The following is a 22,361-nucleotide window of genomic DNA, read 5'->3' on the forward strand; positions in this document are numbered from 1 at the left end:
GTACATAAATAACTACTGTTACAGGTAAGTAACGCATTTCTTATCCAGTATTAGGGTATCTTTCATAGATTCACATGCGTGAATCAGAGTAGAAAGCAATGATAGGCACATTTCCTTTAGCATAAAGAGCATGAAACACTGGTTAACAAATGCATATATATATCTATGTATATACATATGCAAACATCACAACATTTAAATGCAAAGCAATACGTTGCAAGTGTATCAAAAGATATAATGGTGATAAGGAAATGTGCGTGGAAAAATAAGAGAAAGGTTGGTGGGAAGGAAGGCTCACCTTTATCGAAATAAATGACGCAGCACTGCCTGTCCCACTCCAGCATCCTACGTGAGTTCAGTATCCAAACAGTAATGTTTGGTAAATGTATGCGGCGTCTTCCATGTTGCCGCTCTGCAAATCTCCGTGATGGGCACACCTTCAAATAGTGCCGTAGAAGTAGAGACTGCCCTAGTGGAATGGGCACGTATCCGTGATTGTAAAGGTTGACCAGCCTGCTGGTTACAGAAGACCATAGCACCAGAGATCTATATGGAAATGCTTTGCTTTGTGAGAGGGAAACTCTTCCTGGGTAAGCTGTAAGCCACAAAAAGTTGGTTGGATTTGCAGGAAAAAAGTTTTTGTTCTGTCAAGGTAGAATTTAAGGCAGCGTTTTAAATTTAGAGAATGGATAGCTCTCTCTGCTGCCGTTAGAGGATTTGGAAAGAAAGTCTTTAAGACAATAGGCTCATTTAGGTGGAAGTCCGATGGTACTTTTGGAATAAATTTTGGGTTAGTCCGAAGAATTGCCCTGACATTTTTGAATTGTAAAAAGGGATCTTGTATCGTGAAAGTGTGAAGGTCACTAACTCGGCTTGCAGATGCAAGTGCTAAGAGGAGGGCAGTCTTCCAAGATAGGAACTTGAGGTCAGCCCTGTGTATCGCCTCAAAAGGGCTCTTTAACAGCTGAGCAAGTACTGTGTTTAGTTGCCATGTTGGAGGTGGCGACTTTACAGGAGGGAAAGTCCCAAACAGACCTTTGAGAAACTGTTTTATTAATCTGTTTGACCAAAGACAAGGTCCACAATAAGATCTCCTGAAACGGGATATTGCTGCCAGGTGAACTTTGATAAAAGCGTGGGCGAGGCCCGAAGTAGCCAAATGAAGGAGGTATGGTAATATCTCTTCTGGAGAGGATGAGAAAGGGTGCACCTTAGCAGACATGCATCAGATACAGAATCTCTTTCATTTAAAGGAATAAGTCCTTTTTGTGCTTTCTGCTCTGGCACATGATAGGACAGCTCTGCATTCCGGAGGAATGTTCAAATCTTGAAACTCGTGGAACTCAGGAGCCTGGCCGATAATTCGAGAGATGCTGAGTCCGGGTGCTTGCTTTGTCACTTGTTCATTGTGAGGAGGGATGGAAACAGCTGCAATGGAATTGGTGTTTGCAGGGAGAGGAGATGAAGCTCAGTGAACCAATGTTGGCAAGGCCATGCTGGTGCTATTAGAATCAGCGTGCAAGGTTCTGCCTTCATCTTCCTGAGGATCCTGGGGATCAGTGGAATCAGCGGAAAGGCGTAGGCGAATATGCCAAACCATGCTATTGAAAATGTATTCCCCAGAGATCCCGGTTGGGGATGCCACCTTGTAAAGTGTTGGCATTTGGCGTTTTGCGGTGTGGCGAAAAGATCCAACAGGGGTTTGCCCCACAGAGAGAAGATGCTGTTGAGAGTGTGTTGGTTTAATTCCCACTCATGGCAGGTGGGCTGTATTCTGCTCAGTGAGTCTGCCAATGCATTGTCTTTTCCTCAAACGCACTCCGCTCGTAGAGAAACTTTGTTCTGAAGAGACCAGTTCCAAATTTTTTGTGATTCTTGAGTGAGAATGAACGAGTCCCTCCCTGCTTGTTCAGGTAGTGCATTGTTGTAGTATTGTCCTTCCTGACAAGCACTTGTGAACCTTTTATTCTGGGAAGAAAAGTTAGGAGGGCTAGGTAGACAGCTCTGAGTTCTAGGAAGTTTTGTGTAGTCTCTGCTCGGGAGGCGACCACTTCCCGCTGATCTGAAGCTCCTGAAGGAATGCACCCCAACCTTCCAGAGAAGCATTCTAGGTTATAACCTGGGAGATGCTGGAGTCAGGAAGGATAGGCCTCAAGACAGATTGTGTGGCTGAATCCACCAGTTGAGAGCGGCGACCGTCTCAGGAGTCACCTGTATGGTGTCGTCGAAGGATCCGCTGACTTGATTCCATTGTGCGGAGAGTGCCTCTTGAAGAGGACGCATGCGGAGACAACAGTATGGAACCAGGAGGTTGTAGGAAGACATAATTCCGAGGAAGGATTTGAAGAGGCGCACTGAAAGAGACTTTCTTATGCGCATGCGTTCTGCCAATCGTAGGAGTTTTTGTTGCCGCTCCTGCGATGGATAAGCTTTTTTCAGGACTGTATCTAGGACAGCTCCCAGAAATGTTATCCGCTGAGAAGGCTGTAAAACTGACTTGTCCGGGTTGAGGGTAAGACCTAATCTTTTGATAAGCCGCAGAGAGGCTTTGGAAGACCTTCTCGCGCTGTTGACAGAGGGTGCCTTGACGAGCCAGTCATCGAGATATGAAAAGATTTGGTGATGCTGTTGCCTGAGAAATGCAGCCACTGGCGAAAGGCATTTTGTGAAGATGAGTGGGGCTGACTTGAGCCCGAAAGGCATGATCCGGAATTGGTAATATCTGCCAGCTACAGCAGAAACTTTTGGTGCCTTTTGTGGATCGGAATATGAAAGTTGGCATCCTGGAGGTCCAAGGATGCCAAGTAGCCCATCACATTGAGGAGCTGTAGGACTGTATAGTGACCATGCAAAATGATTGAAGTATTTGTTTAGACTTCTCAAATCTAGGATCGGTCTCCATTTCTTTTCCTTCTTTCGTACCAAAAAGAACCAGGAGTAAAAACCTTGTCCTCTTTGATGGACAGGTACTCGTTCCATAGCACACTTCTGGAGCATCGCTGGTATTTCCATGAATAAGAGGTGCAGATGCTTGTGATTCATATGTTGGGGGGCGTTGGGGGTGGGGTTTGGACAAATTCCAGGTAATGTCCCAACTGCACCAGTTGAAGAACCCAACGACCCGTTGTGATTTGACTCCAATTGTGAAGATAGTGGGAAATTGTTCCATCCACTCTGGAAGGTGGAAAAGAAACAGACTGGCGGCAGAGAGAAGCCATTAACGTTGTGCGGAATCTTTCTGCCATCAGGCTTTTCCGCAAAAAGAAGACTTGTTGTATGAAGTCTGTGCTTGTTGTTTCTGCTGAAACTGCGGCCTGTATTGGTTAGAGGAGGAATATGAAGACCTATATTGTTGGTAGCCTCCTCTATTTAGAGTATTGTCTTCTACCCCTTGAACGACGAAAACTGGTGTTTTTATATTGAAGGCTCTGGCCGTATCCATGTCTTTTTTAATACCATGGAGGGCCTCATCAATATGGGTACCAAAAAGGAGTTGCCCTTCATAAGGCATATCAAGGATCTTGGTTTGAATTTCAGGTCGGAATGTTGTTTCCTTAAGCCACCATTGGCGCCCCAGAACCGCTGCACCAGCCAGTTGGCGGAAACCAGTTGATGCAATGTCCATAGCGCAATCTATGATTTCAAGAAGCCGACCGTTCGCCTTCCAGAAGCACCTTTATTGCTTTGTCTTTAGATTCTTGCAGCAAAGACTCCAAGTATAGTGCAATATCCGACCACATTTGTCTACTGTAGCGTCCCAATAGCGCCAGTGAGTTAGACGCTCGTACCATTAGCACTGACAGAGGAAAACCGGTTCCCGATATTTTCCAGGCGCCTGCCCTCTTTATCCGGGGGAGCTGAAAGTGGGACATAAGGGATTTTAGATCTGCGTCGCGCTGTATGAGTAATCACTGAATCAGGCTTTGGATCCCCAATGAGGCAGGCTGGAGCGTCGTCTGGAGACCTTTATTTCTTGTCCAATCTTGGCAGAACTGGAGGAACTATAAAGGGATTTTGCATGATCTTGATGCCTTGATCCCAAATATAGTCTATGATGGGCATAGATCTAACAGACTTTTTATAAGGTTGCCTGAAGTCGTAAAAGATACAGTCTTGTTGGTGAGAGGGCATTGGTAGTTTGAATCGTTGGATGCTTTCTCCAGGAGATTATGGAAACCTCCTATATCTTCAGGAGGTGAGTCCGCCTGAGGAGGTAAAGGCGATGCGGGAAGAGGGATAACGTAGTTGTCCCATTCGTCATGGTGTGACTGCGTATCCTGAAGCTCCCCCTCTTCCTGTCCTTCATCCTCACCGTCCATAGATGGAAGGGGTGGCACCGGCACCTCAATAGGAATAGGTGGTGGATGTGGGACGTGCACTCTCTGTGTCGGTGATAACACTGGAGCAGGAGACCGCGCAGAGGTAGGAAACCTCTTTCTGTAGTCAGACATCATGAATTGTAGGTCTGAGACCAAGGCTGAAGGAAGACAAACCATCTGTGGCTGTTGCTGATGAGCGTCCTCATGATAATACTCCTGCTCATCCATGTCCTGATCGTCATAATCAGAATCCTCTTGATACTTAACATTGCAGTCCTAAACATGCTGTCCTCATCCAAATCCTCCTCCTCATCCAAAAGGTGCAAGGGTGCCAAAGGTTGAATTCTACTGGGTGATGTAAGAGAAGGCGACAGCCTCCTTTTTGTAATTTTATGACGAAAATATGTAATTTTTAGTCCTGAAGTAGGTGTCGTCGACAAGGCCGTCGTCGGTATAGACATCGTCGACGAGGAATCGTCGCTGATTGTAACATACGCTGCTGTCGACGATGCACTTCTCGTCGTGGGATGGTCGTCGACAGAACACTCTTCATCGACGAGGATGCACTTCTCGTTGGACGAGTCGTCGACGCTGCCGTCGACGCGGTCGTCGTCATCAATTTCTTGATCTTAATCGTCGACGACAAAGGGGTACGTGTCATCGACGAAAGAAACGCCGACGAGACTGATAGTGTTGAACTCAACGTTGTTAACAAAGTCACTCCAATGACAATCTGTGGAGTTTTCATCGTCGTCAATGCCATCGTCGATAAGGTGGTCGTCGGCAGGGTTGATAAAAGGCTTTTTGAAAGTGTGCTTCACCCTCGGCGGTGGAGTTAGAAGGTCTGGAGCTGGCTTCTTTGAACCTGGAAGAGGAGAAGACACTTTTGCAGGCAAATCCTTAAGCTTTGGAGCCTCTGAAGACTGTTTTTGCGTCTTCTTTTCAGGTTGCTGCATAGAAGGTCCTGGAGAAACTTCTCTGTGCCTTTTCTGAGGAGTTTTTGAAGAAGAGTTCGATGATGTTTCACTCCCCTCAGAGGACAAGGGGTTTTCTTTGTCCTTAAGTCTCTGCAGCCAAGTCAAAAGCCTTCCCTCACAATCTTTTTAAGTTTTTGTAGAAAAAGTCCAACATACCTTGCAGTCTTTAGGAGATTGATCTGGAAAGACAGTAGAGGCAGTCTTTGTGCTGGTCATCGACGTGCAATCTCTCAGTGGAGACTCCCTTAGCACGACTTGCGGTAGAAAATCTGAGGGACTAGAGCTCCTTCCAGGAAGGTTCCAGAGAGGGGTGGCAGCTGATTGGCTGCTCTCTATAGTTCGGTCCTTATTACAAAAGGACCTGGATATGTTACTAATGTGAAGTCTTTGGCCTATTATTCTGTATGTCTAATGGGACATTACTTTATTTATGTACCGGGGAATGATTCAGACATGTGAATCAATGAAAGATACCCTAATACTGGATAACCAGTCAGCACACATTTATCCTTTCTTGCGCCCAACCAGTAGGGTAGATGAGAGGGAAGTTTTGTTAATGAAATGTTGTGTTTTTCATCAATATCATGCAATATAAATACTTTGATGTACTAGCAGGATAACAACCCAATGATCGCCAGGCTTAAGCTAAGTCAGGTACGGTGCTGAATGCTATATGACTGTATGCACCGTTATGCGACAACAATAATGTATAATTGTAAAATCAAACTGTGCATAAAAATAATAGATATCATGTATTATAACCTCAAGAAAATGAAAAGAAAATTCTTTAAAAAATTATGGGGTTACATTTAGTGTCTGGAATGTGCATTATGTGATATTTGTCAATTTATGATGTGCTACAGATGTTGGTAGAGGGCTTTGGATCTTGATATTAAATTCACTCTATTTTGTTTTCAAATATGATATTCCGGATATCTGTGAATTAGCATTATCGCACTTTCGTCATCATGGGGGGTGATTGGTTTACATATTCACGCTTAATAATATATAATTAAGCATCAAACAACCAGTACATTTCATAATGGAACAATATTCACAGATTAAAGGTTGTTTTGATTAACAGCACATGGTTACAGATGGAGGTTTATGTAATGAATGATGGCCTTCAGGCTGATGAATGCATCGATATTTATCTTCAGATTATGCAAAAAAATTATGTTTATACATTATATTTCCAGTATTGAACATTGATCGCCTTGATGGAATCATATTGAAATGAATCCATATATGCATTATGTTTTATTTTCATTCCCATTATTGATAAGTTAAGTTACGATTCGAATATAACACAATGCTAAGATTAATTGTAATGTTATACAAAGCAACCTATGTTTGTTTGTTTCAATCAACAGGGCGTGGATTAACAGTGATATACGCTTAATATTTTGCCTTTTTATTTGACGTAACTTGTTCGTGCTAGTTTGCCAATTTATTATTATTATTATTTTTTTTAAATGGGCAGCCGGGCATGCTTTTAACCGGATAAAGGCTTGCTGAAGTCTAAATGTGTTACTGGTTTGTAGCCCAAAAAAAGGGCATCTTTCACTGACTTAGTGCTGCTTTGTTCTTTGGAGAAGACTTTCTGACAACATTGAAAGTGATGCCCACACTAGCCTATGGATCATCCAGAGGTCATGCTTGTAAGTGATTCCAACCTGATGGATAAACTTAAAGGGAGTACCTATAGATGTTTTTTTCATACCCCAAAACACACCTCTCCAGCACATATTAGTCTAGAGTTCGGCCTTTTTAATCAAACCCTGGAAAGACTAGGCCTTCTTGAAAACATGCTTTAAGGTAGGCGCCACAAGGCCTGACTCCTTGGAAAAGCAACTATGTCTAGAAATAACTATACCTGATAGCCAATCTGCAGCTCGGGCCTATTTGGATCAATCATTAGAGAACCTACAAGTAGCTGCACTGTGGGTAAACCCCATTACTTTTGAACATTTTAAAATGTTAATTTTCAAAGTGGCGCATCCAAAATCACGGCTAACAGACAGACAAAAATTGGCTTCACATATGCATGCCTGATCGGTCTTAAGCACCTATGTCTAAGTGGGACTGCAACCAATTACAAATGTTTGTATGTCAAAACATGTCAAACAAAAACTCATGCAAAATAGGTTTGGAGGGCTGCCAAACTTAGACTTCATATCCGCTATGACAAGGAAAAATATCAACACACTATGTAGTCTTTGCCAAACATTTATAGAAACAATTGTGCACATGGTCTGCATTTACCCGGTTTTGTTCTCTGCCTTTGGTCGGTTTCGTTGTAAGAAAGGCGGGAACTCACTCCATTTGCTGGGCATATGCTCTTGCAGACCCGCTGTAATCGCTAGTCTTAAAGCAGAGCATCCAATTTTGCCGGGGAGATTTGTGAAATTCATGCAGGCATTCAAGAAGTTTTTGAGCACTGCAGCCCCCTGTCAATAATATACTAAATAGGCATTTTAAGATAATCTTCGATGGACCTTTTATTCACTCGCAACAAAATTGTGCCGAACCCTAGAGACGACTGCTTGCAAATTATGTTTGCAATGATGAACCTGAGTGGTCATTTTATCCGCACTTGTAATATGATCAATTCAATTGGATAAAGTGTGAGATTCTGCTGGCCTGATGTCCAATAGAACACCAGAGGGCAGTCCCAAACGCAGCTATCATGTTTGCACCTATGGACCTGAGGCACTGTAATGTATTTATTATTCAGAATTATTTCATGACGATTTACTTGCTTCATAATAAGACGTGGCCTATAACTGAGGGACATCCTCATCTATGACTCAAAAGTATGCAATGGTGAAATGCGACTGTGGTCTGAGATATAGTAATTTTGATAGCACTTTACATACTCTATGCACGTTTTAAACCGATTTAAATCAATTTTTCTTTATTTTAGACCTATAAATTGTAAGTGTAAGAGATGTAGCAAATTTGATACCACTTTACACACACTATGCACTTTGGGGAAACAACTTTTTTTATGAAGCCTGTGTCTTGATATGCATGATTGAGAGTACTTTTATTTCACATCTATGAATTCAAATTGTTTTTGTGTAATTTTATAATGTTTACTCAATGAATCATGTGGAAGTGGCAGAACACTATGTCACGTCGATTTCATAATTTTACTGATAGATATGATAAAATCTGCACCAGTGTATGTTTATTGTGTGAAATTAATGAATTTTTTTAATGGTTTTCATTAACCACACAAATAAAATTGAACATGGGACATCATTTACTGACGGAGTGCTGCTTTCTTCCTTGTAGAGGAGTTTCTGACAAAATTGTAGGCAGTGGTCACAAACAGTTCGAGGCACCGGCCCTACTAGGTGGAGGATGTTGGTAAAGTGTGGCAGTTACAGACGATATATAGACACACATAAACGTATATATACACACACGTATGCACTTTTTTCATAAGTGCTGATGAGACAGCTATTGCAGTCTCTAGGCCACGCCTACAGGGCTTAAAGGACAGAGACTGTTGCTGGAAGATTCATTCTGAATGAACCAAGCTTGAACTGTGGCAAAGCGAAGACCAACATTGATCTCGGAAGAGTACACTGAACTGAGCAAGGTCAAATCAATAACACATCCATGAATAAGCCCCCTAACCATCAACTAGTTCAAACAACTTATAGGATAGGACTAGCTGAGGGACAGACAAGTTTAGAAAAATGTTTCTTCATGGCATATGCATGCCTCAGCCAAAATATTCAATCCTGATTTTTTTAAAGCCATCTGGGCTTCTTACACGGGTAGCTACATAAATGCATCTTGGTCTCAGAAAGGATGACCACTAATTTATTCACAAATATGTACTCATCAAATTCCATAAGAAACCTCTTTAGCTGAATGTGCGACTCAAAATTCTGGTATCGCCACACGGTAATCAAGATGAGCTTGGAATGAGTGTTAGGCAAATACTTTCATTTCATTCATCTCTTTTCCTAGCCAAGCTATATGTGGTATAAAAAGGTTCTCATCCGCTACAAGGAGCTACTTGCAAATATTATCTGGTAGAGTCACCCACTAAAGTTTTTTTTTGCATATCTGGCTGGTAAGGATCAAACTCTAATCATATGAGATTGCCATCAGCTTCTTAAAGCGCAGCTGCACTTACATCTGACACTCTTGTTCATCTTCTGCTTGAAAGTGATATGTTCGATCATCTGAAAAACAAAAAACATGCATTTTAAACTATAAACATTATATATAACGGTTTACTCTAGACAGTCATTATCGTGAGCTAAAACAAGCCATGTCAATACATATAAGAAAAAAATCTTCAATAAAAAAATTAACACACTAACATTTTTTTTGTTAAAACCAATGTATAATTCAAGATACACATTCGCTTAACTGCATCAGCAGTAAATTAAATAATATAGGGCTTTACCAAGCATCCTTCAGTTACATGTAATGTAACAGCAACTAAGTTATACTAGCCTAATTTCTCACTTTTCATTCTTTCCATATACAGACAACCACAGCAAGCATGTTTTCCTCTTTGAGTACAATGCAGAAAACTTGACATGCCTTATGTCATACTTTAAAAAAAGTATTTCAACCATACTCTCCTCAACGATGCACATCTTTAGAACAAACTAAGTTTCTGTCTCCCCCAGTAAGGAATTTTAGGATTTACAAATCCCTCAGAAGCAGACATTCTGCATGGGACCATATATCATTTAGGACAAGATTATTCAACATGGACTTAATGTAACAAACCAAGGTAGATGGAATATTCCATTTAGGAGCACATTTTCTTCTAATCGGAATAGACCGAATTCAAGGGATTTTACCCTCATTCCTCCATTGGGTTTAACTTCATCGTCGTTTCGATAAAAAAAAGCTAATTTCAACTTTACAGGCACAATCGGCGTATACAGGCGGTGCTGGAATTGGAAGAAATTTACTCTGGGAACCAATAAATTGGGGGTCAAGAAGTGGCAGTGGAAAGGGGGTAGAGTAAGCTGGGGCAGAGCCATGAAAAGGTGTGTATGATAGTCAACTTATCCATTTAGTTTTAGAAAAACTCTGTCACAAAGAAATTGTCAACAAGGAGAAACGTAGTGGTACTTCTGTTCTGGCTTACTTAGATAAGAAGCTGCATTTTTAAATATTTTTCAGGTGAAGGCACTGTTATAAGTAGCCTTCCAATGTACATGCAGGAACTCTTTACATATTGGAGCTAATGTGGTTATTGAAGAGATTTAGTACAGGTGAAAAGGAGCCCACCTCAACACATTCAAAGTTTTTCCAGTCCAACTCTCAACTGTCGGAATCTGGAACTGGAATGTAATACTCGAAAACAGAGCTCACTCATCTCAAGCAGCCCACAGAACAGATTAAATGAAATAGAAAGCATTTTATGCAACAAACTTACATAATTTGTAAATTATTAGGAGATGTTTGACTAAAACATCTCCTACAATTATAACAAAAATAAAAATAACATATCTTATGTTTGTTATTTATTTAAGGGAAAAAATCTTGCAAATACCCTGGTTTCCTATAAATGCGTTCCATCCTAGTCGTCACTCCGGAGTTAATAGCATCTCTTACATTATCACCACCTCTCTCCATAGAACCTTCTTCCTGATTACCAGGAGTTTCACACTGTATCAAAACCGCACCTTGAAACTCCTCAGAATCGTTGGAAGGAGTTGATAGCACAATATGGTCACCTTGACAATTTTTACCTTCACATTCCACGATTTTGTGTTCATTAGATTTGCCTTCATTCGAAAAAGTTTTGTTAATCTCCTGGAATATGTAATTTTCCCCCTATAAAATCTTTTTGAAAATCTCCAATGGAACCACGTTCCTAACAGCTCACCACCATCCATCAGCAAGTGTTACAGAATTTCTTTTAACCTGAACAACTCTGTATGGTCCAAAAATGTGTCATTCAGTTGTACTACCTCTTCCTCCCATGTTCCTTAACATGGCAATGTGCGAATCTTCATGCAGTCCGTAAACCTTCTCTTATCTATTCATGACAAGACCGTTTTCTGTTGACACTTTCTCACCTATGAATGAACCTCAGCATAATTCACACAATTCTCTTGTGACACAAAGCCACTTTTCATATCTTCTAACCAACTCAAAATGAGATCCGTAAGGGGACATCTTCCTCTCAGCAACGTAAAAGAAGACACACCAGTTACTGGATGTGGATTGTTGTGAAAATCCCACATTTTCTTTATAACAAACTTAAACACATCCATTCCACAAGTCCAAGCAGTGAGTATACTCTATTTCAACAACCTTTTCACTCTCTGAACGGTAAAATACCGTCACTCCACATTTTTTACTCCGCATACCTTTACTCCTCATACCATGATAACGCAGGTACCGTTACTCCGCATGATTTTACAACGCATGCCATTATATATTATATGCTTTTATCACGCATGCTTTTACAACAAAAATCGTTGTAAAAGCATGATTGGTAAAAGAATATGTTTTTTTATATTTAAGTGTAAGTTAAGTGTAAGGTAAGTTGTAAGGTAAGTATATGGTTTTAGTTTGGGGTTTTGGAGTATATGTTTTTGGGGTTCAGGGGTATTTTAAGGGTGGGTTTGGGTTATGGGGTGCAGGGGTTTTTAAGGGGTACAGGGGTATTTTTAGGGTTCAGGGGTAGGTTTGGGTTTTGGGGTACAGGGGTATTTTTAGGGTTCAGGGGTTGTTTTGGGTTTTGGGGTACAGGGGTATTTTTAGGGTTCAGGGGTTGTTTTGGGTTTTGGGGTACAGGGGTATTTTTAGGGTTCAGGGGTAGGTTTGGGTGTTGGGGTACAGAGGTATTTTTAGGGATCAGGGGTAGGTTCGGGTTTTGGGGTACAGGGGTATTTTTAGGGTTATGGGGTATGTTTGGGTTTTGGGGTACAGGGGTATTTTTAGGGTTCAGGGGTTGTTTTGGGGTACAGGGGTATTTTTAGGGTTCAGGGGTATATTTGGGTTTTGGGGTACAGGGGTATTTTTAGGGTTCAAGGGTTGTTTTGGGTTTTGGGGTACAGGGTATTTTTAGGGTTAAGGGTGGTTTTGGGGTACAGGGGTATTTTTAGGGTGCAGGGGTAGGTTTGGGTTTTGGGGTACAGGGGTATTTTTAGGGTTCAGGGGTAGGTTTGGGTTTTGGGGTACAGGGGTATCTTTAGGGTCAGGATGGGTTAGTGTTTAAGGGTGCTGGGGTATTTAAAGGGACTAGGGTGGGATTAGTTTTTTGGGGGTGTATATGGTAATTATTAATAAAAAAAAATTAAAAAATATATATATATATATATATATGTGTAATATTAATATAGTTCTAAATATAATGTAATTTAAAAGAATGTTTCATTTTAATTAAAAATATATATATATATATGTGTACATATATATATATATATATATATATATATATATATATATATATATATATATATATCAATTCATTAGAGTTGCCCCTGTGGAAAGAACACCAAGTGGATTAGATTTTGCCTTGATTTAATGAAATGCTGCAATTACACCTCCAAAAAGACCGGCTTTTCAAAGAAAATTGTCCCTCGACCAAACGCGTTTCAAGTTTCCTCTTCGTCAGCAGCCTCGGGACTGCAAGTGTTCAAGGCACAGCTTGTGCATAATTTTATCCATTATGAACTTCCCTTTGTGGGTGTGGCCGCACCATCGGCCTTCTGGTTCGTGTAGTTCGCACTCTTACTCCAGTGAGTTTTACCTTGTTATTGCTCATGGGTCATCAATAACCTCAGTGGGCGAAAGTCGGAGTTCTTTGGGGGTGCACTGCGTTCGCTGCATTTCACCACTTGCACCACCTCCCGATTCACGATGTCATCACTCGATGGCATCTCGGGCCCGCATTAGCAGTGTCTTCCTTCCGCGACCGGACAAGGCCGCAAACATAAATTCATTAGAGTTGCCCCTGTGGAAAGAACACCAAGTGGATTAGAGTTCGCCTTGATTTAATGAAATGCTGCAATTACACCTCCAAAAAGACCGGCTTTTCAAAGAAAATTGTCCCTCGACCAAACGCGTTTCAAGTTTCCTCTTCGTCAGCAGCCTCGGGACTGCAAGTGTTCAAGGCACAGCTTGTGCATAATTTTATCCATTACGAACTTCCCTTTGTAGGTGTGGCCGCACCATCGGCCTTCTGGTTCGTGTAGTTCGCACTGTTACTCCAGTGAGTTTTGCCTTGTTATTGCTCATGGGTCATCAATAACCTCAGTGGGCGAAAGTCACAGAGTTCTTAGGGGGTGCACTGCGTTCGCTGCATTTCACCACTTGCACCACCTCCCGATTCACAATGTCATCACTCGAAGGCATCTCGGGCCCGCATTAGCAGTGTCTTCCTTCCGCGACCGGACAAGGCCGCAAACATAAATTCATTAGAGTTGCCCCTGTGGAAAGAACACCAAGTGGATTAGATTTCGCCTTGATTTAATGAAATGCTGCAATTACACCTCCAAAAAGACCGTCTTTTCAAAGAAAATTGTCCCTCGACCAAACGCGTTTCAAGTTTCCTCTTCGTCAGCAGCCTCGGGACTGCAAGTGTTCAAGGCACAGCTTGTGCATAATTTTATCCATTACGAACTTCCCTTTGTGGGTGTGGCCGCACCATCGGCCTTCTGGTTCGTGTAGTTCGCACTCTTACTCCAGTGAGTTTTGCCTTGTTATTGCTCATGGGTCATCAATAACCTCAGTGGGCGAAAGACTGAGTTCTTTGGGGGTGCACTGCGTTTGCTGCATTTCACCACTTGCACCACCTCCCGATTCACGATGTCATCACTCTAAGGCATCTCGGGCCCGCATTAGCAGTGTCTTCCTTCCGCGACCGGACAAGGCCGCAAACATAAATTCATTAGAGTTGCCCCTGTGGAAAGAACACCAAGTGGATTAGATTTCGCCTTGATTTAATGAAATGCTGCAATTACACCTCCAAAAAGACCGGCTTTTCAAAGAAAATTATCCCTCGACCAAACGCGTTTCAAGTTTCCTCTTCGTCAGGAGCCTCGGGACTGCAAGTGTTCAAGGCACAGCTTGTGCATAATTTTATCCATTACGAACTTCCCTTTGTGGGTGTGGCCGCACCATCGGCCTTCTGGTTCGTGTAGTTCGCACTCTTACTCCAATGAGTTTTGCCTTGTTATTGCTCATGGGTCATCAATAACCTCAGTGGGCGAAAGTCACAGAGTTCTTTGGGGGTGCACTGCGTTCGCTGCATTTCACCACTTGCACCACCTCACGATTCACAATGTCATCACTCGAAGGCATCTCGGGCCCGCATTAGCAGTGTCTTCCTTCCGCGACCGGACAAGGCCGCAAACATAAATTCATTAGAGTTGCCCCTGTGGAAAGAACACCAAGTGGATTAGATTTCGCCTTGATTTAATGAAATGCTGCAATTACACCTCCAAAAAGACCGGCTTTTCCAAGAAAATTGTCCCTCGACCAAACGCGTTTCAAGTTTCCTCTTCGTCAGCAGCCTCGGGACTGCAAGTGTTCAAGGCACAGCTTGTGCATAATTTTATCCATTACGAACTTCCCTTTGTGGGTGTGGCCGCACCATCGGCCTTCTGGTTCGTGTAGTTCGCACTCTTACTCCAGTGAGTTTTGCCTTGTTATTGCTCATGGGTCATCAATAACCTCAGTGGGCGAAAGTCACAGAATTCCTTGGGAGTGCACTGCGTTCGCTGCATTTCACCACTTGCACCCCCTCCCGATTCAAAATGTCATTACTCGAAGGCATCTTGGGCCCGCATTAGCAGTGTCTTCCTTCTGCGACCGGACAAGGCCGCAAACATAAATTCATTAGAGTTGCCCCTGTGGAAAGAACACCAAGTGGATTAGATTTCGCCTTGATTTAATGAAATGCTGCAATTACACCTCCAAAAAGACCGGCTTTTCAAAGAAAATTGTCCCTCGACCAAAACCATTTCAAGTTTCCTCTTCGTCAGCAGCCTCAGGACTGCAAGTGTTCAAGGCACAGCTTGTGCATAATTTTGTCCATTACGAACTTCCCTTTGTGGGTATGGCCGCACCATCGGCCTTCTGGTTCGTGTAGTTCGCACTCTTACTCCAGTGAGTTTTGCCTTGTTATTGCTCATGGGTCATCAATAACCTCAGTGGGCGAAAGTCACAGAGTTCTTTGGGGGTGCACTGCGTTCGCTGCATTTCACCACTTGCACCACCTCCCGATTCACGATGTCATCACTCGAAGGCATCTCGGGCCCGCATTAGCAGTGTCTTCCTTCCGCGACCGGTTCGAACTACACGAACCAGAAGGCCGATGGTGCGGCCTTCAGAAAGATACACATTCACATGATGAAGTCATGAGTGATGTCATTTGAGATGTCATGAGTGATGTCACTGACCATGTCATGAGTGATTTAATATGTGACGTCATCAGCAGTGCATTGCACGCGCAAGTTATAGTGAGTCCAACTAACTATAACGTGGGAATTTCAATGGTTTTATGCGAGTAAAATATCCACCTAACTATAACTGGTGTGAAACCTATGGTTTTTTCAGTGAATATATATATATATATATATATTTTTTTTTTTTTTAAATAAAGTACTTTTACAAAGTATATGACTTCACCACACAGGCAATTGCGTTGTAATGACGTAAATAATTAATTTACTCTCTTAATTTCTATGCAGGTAAGTACTTAATCAATAATAACTCAATCGGAAATGAAAGAAAACAGAGTCCGTGGTGTTAGAGTTTCTAAGGGTTTTATTCCTCAAAAAGGAATCAGGATATCATGTTCTGACCACCACAGGGGTGTCAGAAGGGATAGATGAGCGCGCCCTCGTTTATTATCCATACATAGCTTATATACTTGATTTATATCATAGGAGTCAATGTAAGAGGCGTAACAGCTGAGAGAAGACAAGATAACAGTATACACGTGGTACGAGTACATCATCAAGAGGCGTAAACTAGGCGTGAACCAGAGGTGTGTGCTAGAAACGTCACTGATAGGTGACGCAAGTGGGTGGCACCAAGGGGTGGTGCTAACAGAATGTTGCAATGTCAGCAGAAAGTCGGAAGCTTGGATGCGCGCGCAGCTGCATGACGTGTGATTGACGGGGTGCAGGGGACTTGACATTTACACTGACGGAAAGAGACAGAAGTCTGGCATGTCAGATCAACTTGTACCTCTATCATATCTGATGTTTTAGGAACTATACTATCTGGGCGAAAAGGTCTCTAGGGCAGAAGCTATTCTATGCTGACTGTGGATGCGTGTATAAGCGCCTAAGTGTCTACATGTAGAGCGTGGGGCTCGGGGCCTTCCTTGGAAGCATGGCAACGGAGGCTAAGAATTACTTGCATTAAGACAGGTCGGCCCTTTGGCTCTGCAGCTGGAGAGGATGTTTACAGGATCTAGTAGGCAGGAATGTATTCTCGGGGAGCGGAACAGATAACTCGAAGGTTATAGTCAGTCTTGGCAGAAAACAGGCTTGAGCTGAGCGCGAGGGGCCGCGCTGAAAGTAGGACAGAGTTCACGGGTACAGAGGTAGCCTGGGCAGAGTCAGGAGCCACAAAAGAGGTTCAGATGGCAGGAATTCAGGGCCTACTCTTGCTAGAGCAGGAAAAATACGAAAAGTGTACTACAAAAAGACGGTGGCATAGCATACTTAGGAACGGACTATATAATCCATTCAGGGTGGATCTGAAAGAGGACAAGTTAACGGTGGACGCAAATGTATTGGCGTCTTCATAGCTGGCATAGGAGGGAAGTTACATGTACTTTAAGCTGGTACATGAAGTCGGTGGGGTACGCGCTAGGGAACACATCATGACCAAAATTTAATTTTCCTCATTCCCTCCTTGTTCCCTACGGACCCTTCATGAAATATCGATCCTCATGAATCGATCAGTTTGTTCTTGTAACATCATTTGTTCTTCTTTCTTTCGATTACGTTTTGAGTGAAAACTGGAATGTTCAATGCAAGAGGTGGCACACAGTCCACAAATTGCTGGCCCACACTGCAGGCACAGGCAGCAACTGAATACTAGGACTAGGCCAATGCCTAGGAAGGATAGGATCTTCCATCCCCAAGCTGTTAACGTTGTCCAGAACCAACCGGACCAAGTCCAGGTGCCTGGAGTCTGATGTATCTGATTTGCAATCTTATGGAGACAGGTGATAGCTTGATATACAGATGGTGCATTTTGTGGAATGAAAACACAGCAGCTTGACCCGATGACCTTACAGGCTCCACCTCTATCTGCCAAGATGACGTCAATTACAAGACGATTTTGAAGGACAACAACCCGCATAGCGGACTGCTCTTCTGTTAAGTTACCTAAGGCGGAGGTAGTTTCATTTACTACGGCTTCAAGTGTTCTAGTTAATCTGCGTATTAATTTACTATTCTGGACAGGTCCTAAGAAGAAAAAGAATCCTTTATTAAAGTCAGTGTACTGTTCCCATGCCGTTTCTGTGTAGTCGACAAGTGGGATGTCTCTTCTGGGTCTATTCTTTACTATATTGCTATTTCTATGGTAATCAGGAGGAGCTAGAAAAACAGGTGGTAGGAGGAATGCAATGTAACATGTACCATCCCAATCTGGAGGTAGACGTATGTATGCGGTATGACCACAAACAAAGTAAGAATGACTGGTAGCTTTGAAGGATGATTTTCCATCATCACTGAATTCGACCACAGTAGTGCATTTACTATGACCTAAGTGTACTGAACCTTTCTTCTTGATACATAATTCACCAGTGACTGGCAGTACTGACATAATGGGTAGAACTGGTGTGGCTTCGGATTCGACAGTAAGAATCATAAGGCTAATTGTATAATTACCTAATCCATACACTTCATTTTCTAGATCAGTTCCTATTCTAGTGGGGAGTCCCTCCTTATCCGGGTAACAGACGTCTAGTAGGACCAAGTTCAGGTTTCCCCAAACCCAACCCCCATCGAAAACAGCAATATCGGGATCTAAAGAATTAATTATCTTAAACCATGCTCCGCAGGAGCCATTGTGAGAGAACGGGTACGGAAAGAGAGGCAGGGCTCCCTTATAATTCTGGTAGGGAGGGAGTCGGCCACATATCCAGCAATTTGTAGCATTGTTAGTTTGATGAGAATGATGTAACATACTAATGAATGTATTGTTGCGCAGCGCGAGTCTGTAGGAAAGCTCATGAGGAGGTAACTCACTAAAAGTGTGTTCAGCAGAGACATTGTAAGCAGATTGTTCACGCTTGAAAATAGGATAATAGATAGGTAACAAGATGCTAGTAACAATGATTAAAATACTGAGAATAAACATAATTATTAGTGTCACTATGCAGTGACTACGAAGTGATTTGCAATATGTTCTTTTCTTTTCTTCTCTCTCTCTAACTCGATCTAGGGGATACATGTCAGAAACTATTTAACCGATTCACCTAGGGGAGGACTTAAACAATTAAACTGTCTGACTTGCTAGATCGCAATTTCATTCGATATTGTTCTTGAGGAGTCTTTTCTCTTTTAACTTCGGTAAAGTCTTTGTTATCACAGTCTTTGGTGGGGGTGGGTGTGTCTTGTTCCGGTTTCAGTCCTGGGAATGTTTTGATATGGCTTAGGTGGACCCACCCCTTTCTGCCTTCCAATTTGACTGCGGTCTTTGTTGTAAGAAGAACGGTCTTCGGAGACTTCCAGCGGGGCTCCAATGGACTTTTCCTGTCGAAGTTACGGACGAGGACAACGTCCCCGGGGCGGACGTCATGCGGCTTCACATCAGTGTTGTCAGGGAAGGCTGCGGCAACCTGTGAACGACATGATTGGAGTGCAGACATCAAGGAGGCAAGGTAATCTGTCAACATATTAGAATCAACATCGGTTATCTTTTTAGGAATGGGCGTCCCCCACATATTCGGTGGTCTTCCAAAAACCACCTCGTACGGAGATAGCCCTGATCTTGAATGGGCGACCATTCTCATATAGAATAGTGCCACTGGCAGGGCGACTATCCAGTCGACCCCTTTTTCCTGACATATTTTGGCAAGGCGGATCTTTAATGTCTGGTTATGCCTTTCTACAAGGCCTGCTGCTTCTGGATGTCGGACACAATGGAACTTCCACTGGTATCCCAATAACAAGGAAACTTGCCTCATTAATTCGGAGGAGAATGGTTGACCGTTATCTGAGTACACGACACGAGGCATGCCGTATCGTGGGAAGAATTCACGAACCAACTGTTTGGCAGTGGTCGGAGCAGTATAATCTGGGACTGGGTATGCTTCGGTCCAGCGGGACAGAGCGCAGACAACTACAAGAACATATTTAAATCCTCGACAACGGTCCATCTGGATATAATCCATCTGGAGGACTTCAAAAGGGTGATCGGGAGGATGGAATCCACCTTGCTCTACAGGGACGCTTTTACCTGGATTGAACTGACAACAGATCATGCAAGTACGCACTTTCTGTTTTGCGGCTGCTCGTAAGTGTTTATTGTTCCAGAGATTTTGCAAACTGTCTAGCATTGCTTTCTCTCCTAGGTGGGCAGGACTATGTGCTGTATTTATCATGACCTGAACCATAGAGTCAGGGAGAAACCATGTAGATTTTCCCTTCGTCATCCAACCTTGATCTGTCTGGATCCCTCCTAGTTCAATCCATTTCTTTATTTCTTCTGGAGTAGCATGTGTCTGAATGTCAATAACATCTAGTGTGGGATCCCTGACTGTCATACAGTTTGTCGGATCTGTTGTCTTTATCGTATCAGTTGTCTGAGTGTGAGTCAGTGCTGTATGTTTTGCTGTTTGATCTGCCAGGTCGTTACCCTGGGAAATAGAATCTGTGACTTTAGTATGTGCTTTACACTTCATGACGGATATGGCTGAAGGCAGATGTATTGCTTCTAATAGTGCTTGAATGAGAGGACCATGCTGTATCTTTGTACCATGAGAGGTCAGAAAACCTCGTTCCTGCCAGAGCATGCCGAAGTCATGTACGACTCCGAACGCATAACGGGAATCAGTGTATATGTTAACATTTCTGTTCTTGGCTAGAATACAGGCTCGGGTCAGAGCGATGAGCTCTGCCGCTTGAGCAGACAGTGTATCGATACGATGTGTTTCTTTAACTTCAGTTTCAGTGGTCACGGCATACGCGGCCACTAACTCTCCTGTACTTGTTCTCATACATGAACCATCCACATAAAGTGTCAGGTCTGGATTTGTCAACGGAACATCTGTTAAATCTCGTCTGGGCTTTGTTACTGCATTAATGATCTCTATACAATCATGTGGAGCTGTATCTGTCATAACTGTAGGTAACAATGTCGCTGGGTTCAAGATACTGCAGCGTCTGATTTCTATGTGTGGTTGGAATAATGTCAATTCGTAACCTGTAAGTCGTGCTATAGTCAAATGTTGAGTCTGTGTTCTGTTTAACAGAACCTCTACAGAATGTGGAACTTGTACCGTTAACTGATGACCTAAAACAATTGAGTCACTTTGTCTGATTGCTAACGCTGTTGCTGCTACTGACTTTAAACATGCAGGGAGCGCCTGGGCTACTGAATCCAAAGTACTTGAAAAATAAGCGCAAGGCTTATGTGAACCTGCTTGATCTTGAGTGAGGACAGACAACGCTGTACCTTCACGTTCTGTAACAAAAAGTGTAAACGGTTTGCTGTAACATGGTGTCGCTAAAACTGGTGCTTGGCATAAAGCTTTCTTTAATTCCTCAAAGGCTTGTGTATGTTCCTGAGTCCAAGGGAGGGCAATGGGAGTTGCAGCCTCCTGGGTTGTTAACTGAATGAGTGGTTTAGCTAGAAATGCATATTGAGGAATCCATTGTCTGCAGTACGAGGTGAGGCCTATGAAGGCCCGCACTTCCTTTTGTGTCTGGGGTCGTGGCATGTTTACAATTAACTGAATGCGATCGGGAGTGAGCTGTCTCCCCACTTTGGACAGCAAGTGACCCAAGTACACAACTTGCTGAACACAGAATTGTAGCTTCGAAGGAGACACCTTGTGTCCCTTGTCGGCCAGGAAATGCAAAACTGTCAGTGATGCTTGTTCACATTCGGGTTCACTTCGTGCGGTGATCAGTAGATCATCGACGTATTGCAGTAAAGCGGTATTAACTGGCATTTGAATACAATCTAGTTGTCTTTTCAGTGCTTGACTATAGATGCTGGGGCTTTCTGTAAATCCTTGAGGTGCGCGGGAAAATTTGAAACTTCGTCCATTTAAACTGAATCCGAAGAGATATTGGCTCTCCGGGTCAATAGGTACACTGAAGAAAGCGTTCTTGAGATCGATTACAGTAAAGAACGTTGCTTCTGAATCAATAGCAGTTAATAGGGAAGAGATATCGGGGACCACAGGATACTGTGGTACAATACATTTGTTCAGTTCTCGAAGATCAATCACCAGCCGATATACTGGCGGTGCATTGCGGTCTGTACGTTTAAGAATTGGAATGATGGGTGAATTACAGATATTGGAGTCGGTCTCTACGACCACTCCTTGGGCAATAAGCTCTTCAATTATTTTCAGTAAAGCCACTACAGCATCGGGTGGTAACTTGTATTGTCTGATTCTGGGTAAAACAACTCCTGTCTTGAGTGTTACACGGTATGGAGTGATATGCATACAACCTACATCTGCTGGGCCTTTTGCCCATAAGTGATCTGGTACATTTTTCAATCTTACATCAAAGTCACGTAGAACATAATGACCCTTGAAATCCCGTAGAAAGAGTCTGACTCCCTCTGGGGAGCAGCATATTATAGCTCCTAGAGCTTTCAGTGTTTTGATTCCTAACAGATTTTCTGGACATGATTTCGTAAGTAACAAATCTGTAACTCGAGATAATGGACCCACAGCTAGTGGTACTGGTTCTGACACTTCATTTACAATAGGCTGTCCTGAAAAACCAAGGGAAACATTCTGTGAGCCTGAGAGGGGTGCCCCTGGAACTTCATTATGACTTATAGTAGTGCGACTTGCCCCTGTGTCAATTAAAAACTTTCTGTCTTTTCCTAATACGTGACTATGTACATAAGG

At 42.8% G+C, this 22,361-nt stretch overlaps 1 protein-coding gene across 2 annotated transcripts in view; it reads right to left on the bottom strand.

The window, feature by feature from the left end:
• The window catches only part of ASAP2 (ArfGAP with SH3 domain, ankyrin repeat and PH domain 2), a 1,186,778-nt gene that overhangs the window by 676,655 nt on the left and 487,762 nt on the right, over positions 1–22,361 (bottom strand). For both annotated transcript variants that reach the window (XM_086926365.1, XM_086926364.1), the window contains exon 13: positions 9,453–9,501. In XM_086926365.1, coding sequence (XP_086782491.1) covers positions 9,453–9,501 — 49 coding nt within the window. The remainder of the gene's footprint in view (positions 1–9,452; positions 9,502–22,361) is intronic.

This window comes from Lissotriton vulgaris, chromosome 6 (genome assembly GCF_964263255.1).
Source record: "Lissotriton vulgaris chromosome 6, aLisVul1.2, whole genome shotgun sequence".
NCBI lineage: Eukaryota > Metazoa > Chordata > Amphibia > Caudata > Salamandridae > Lissotriton > Lissotriton vulgaris.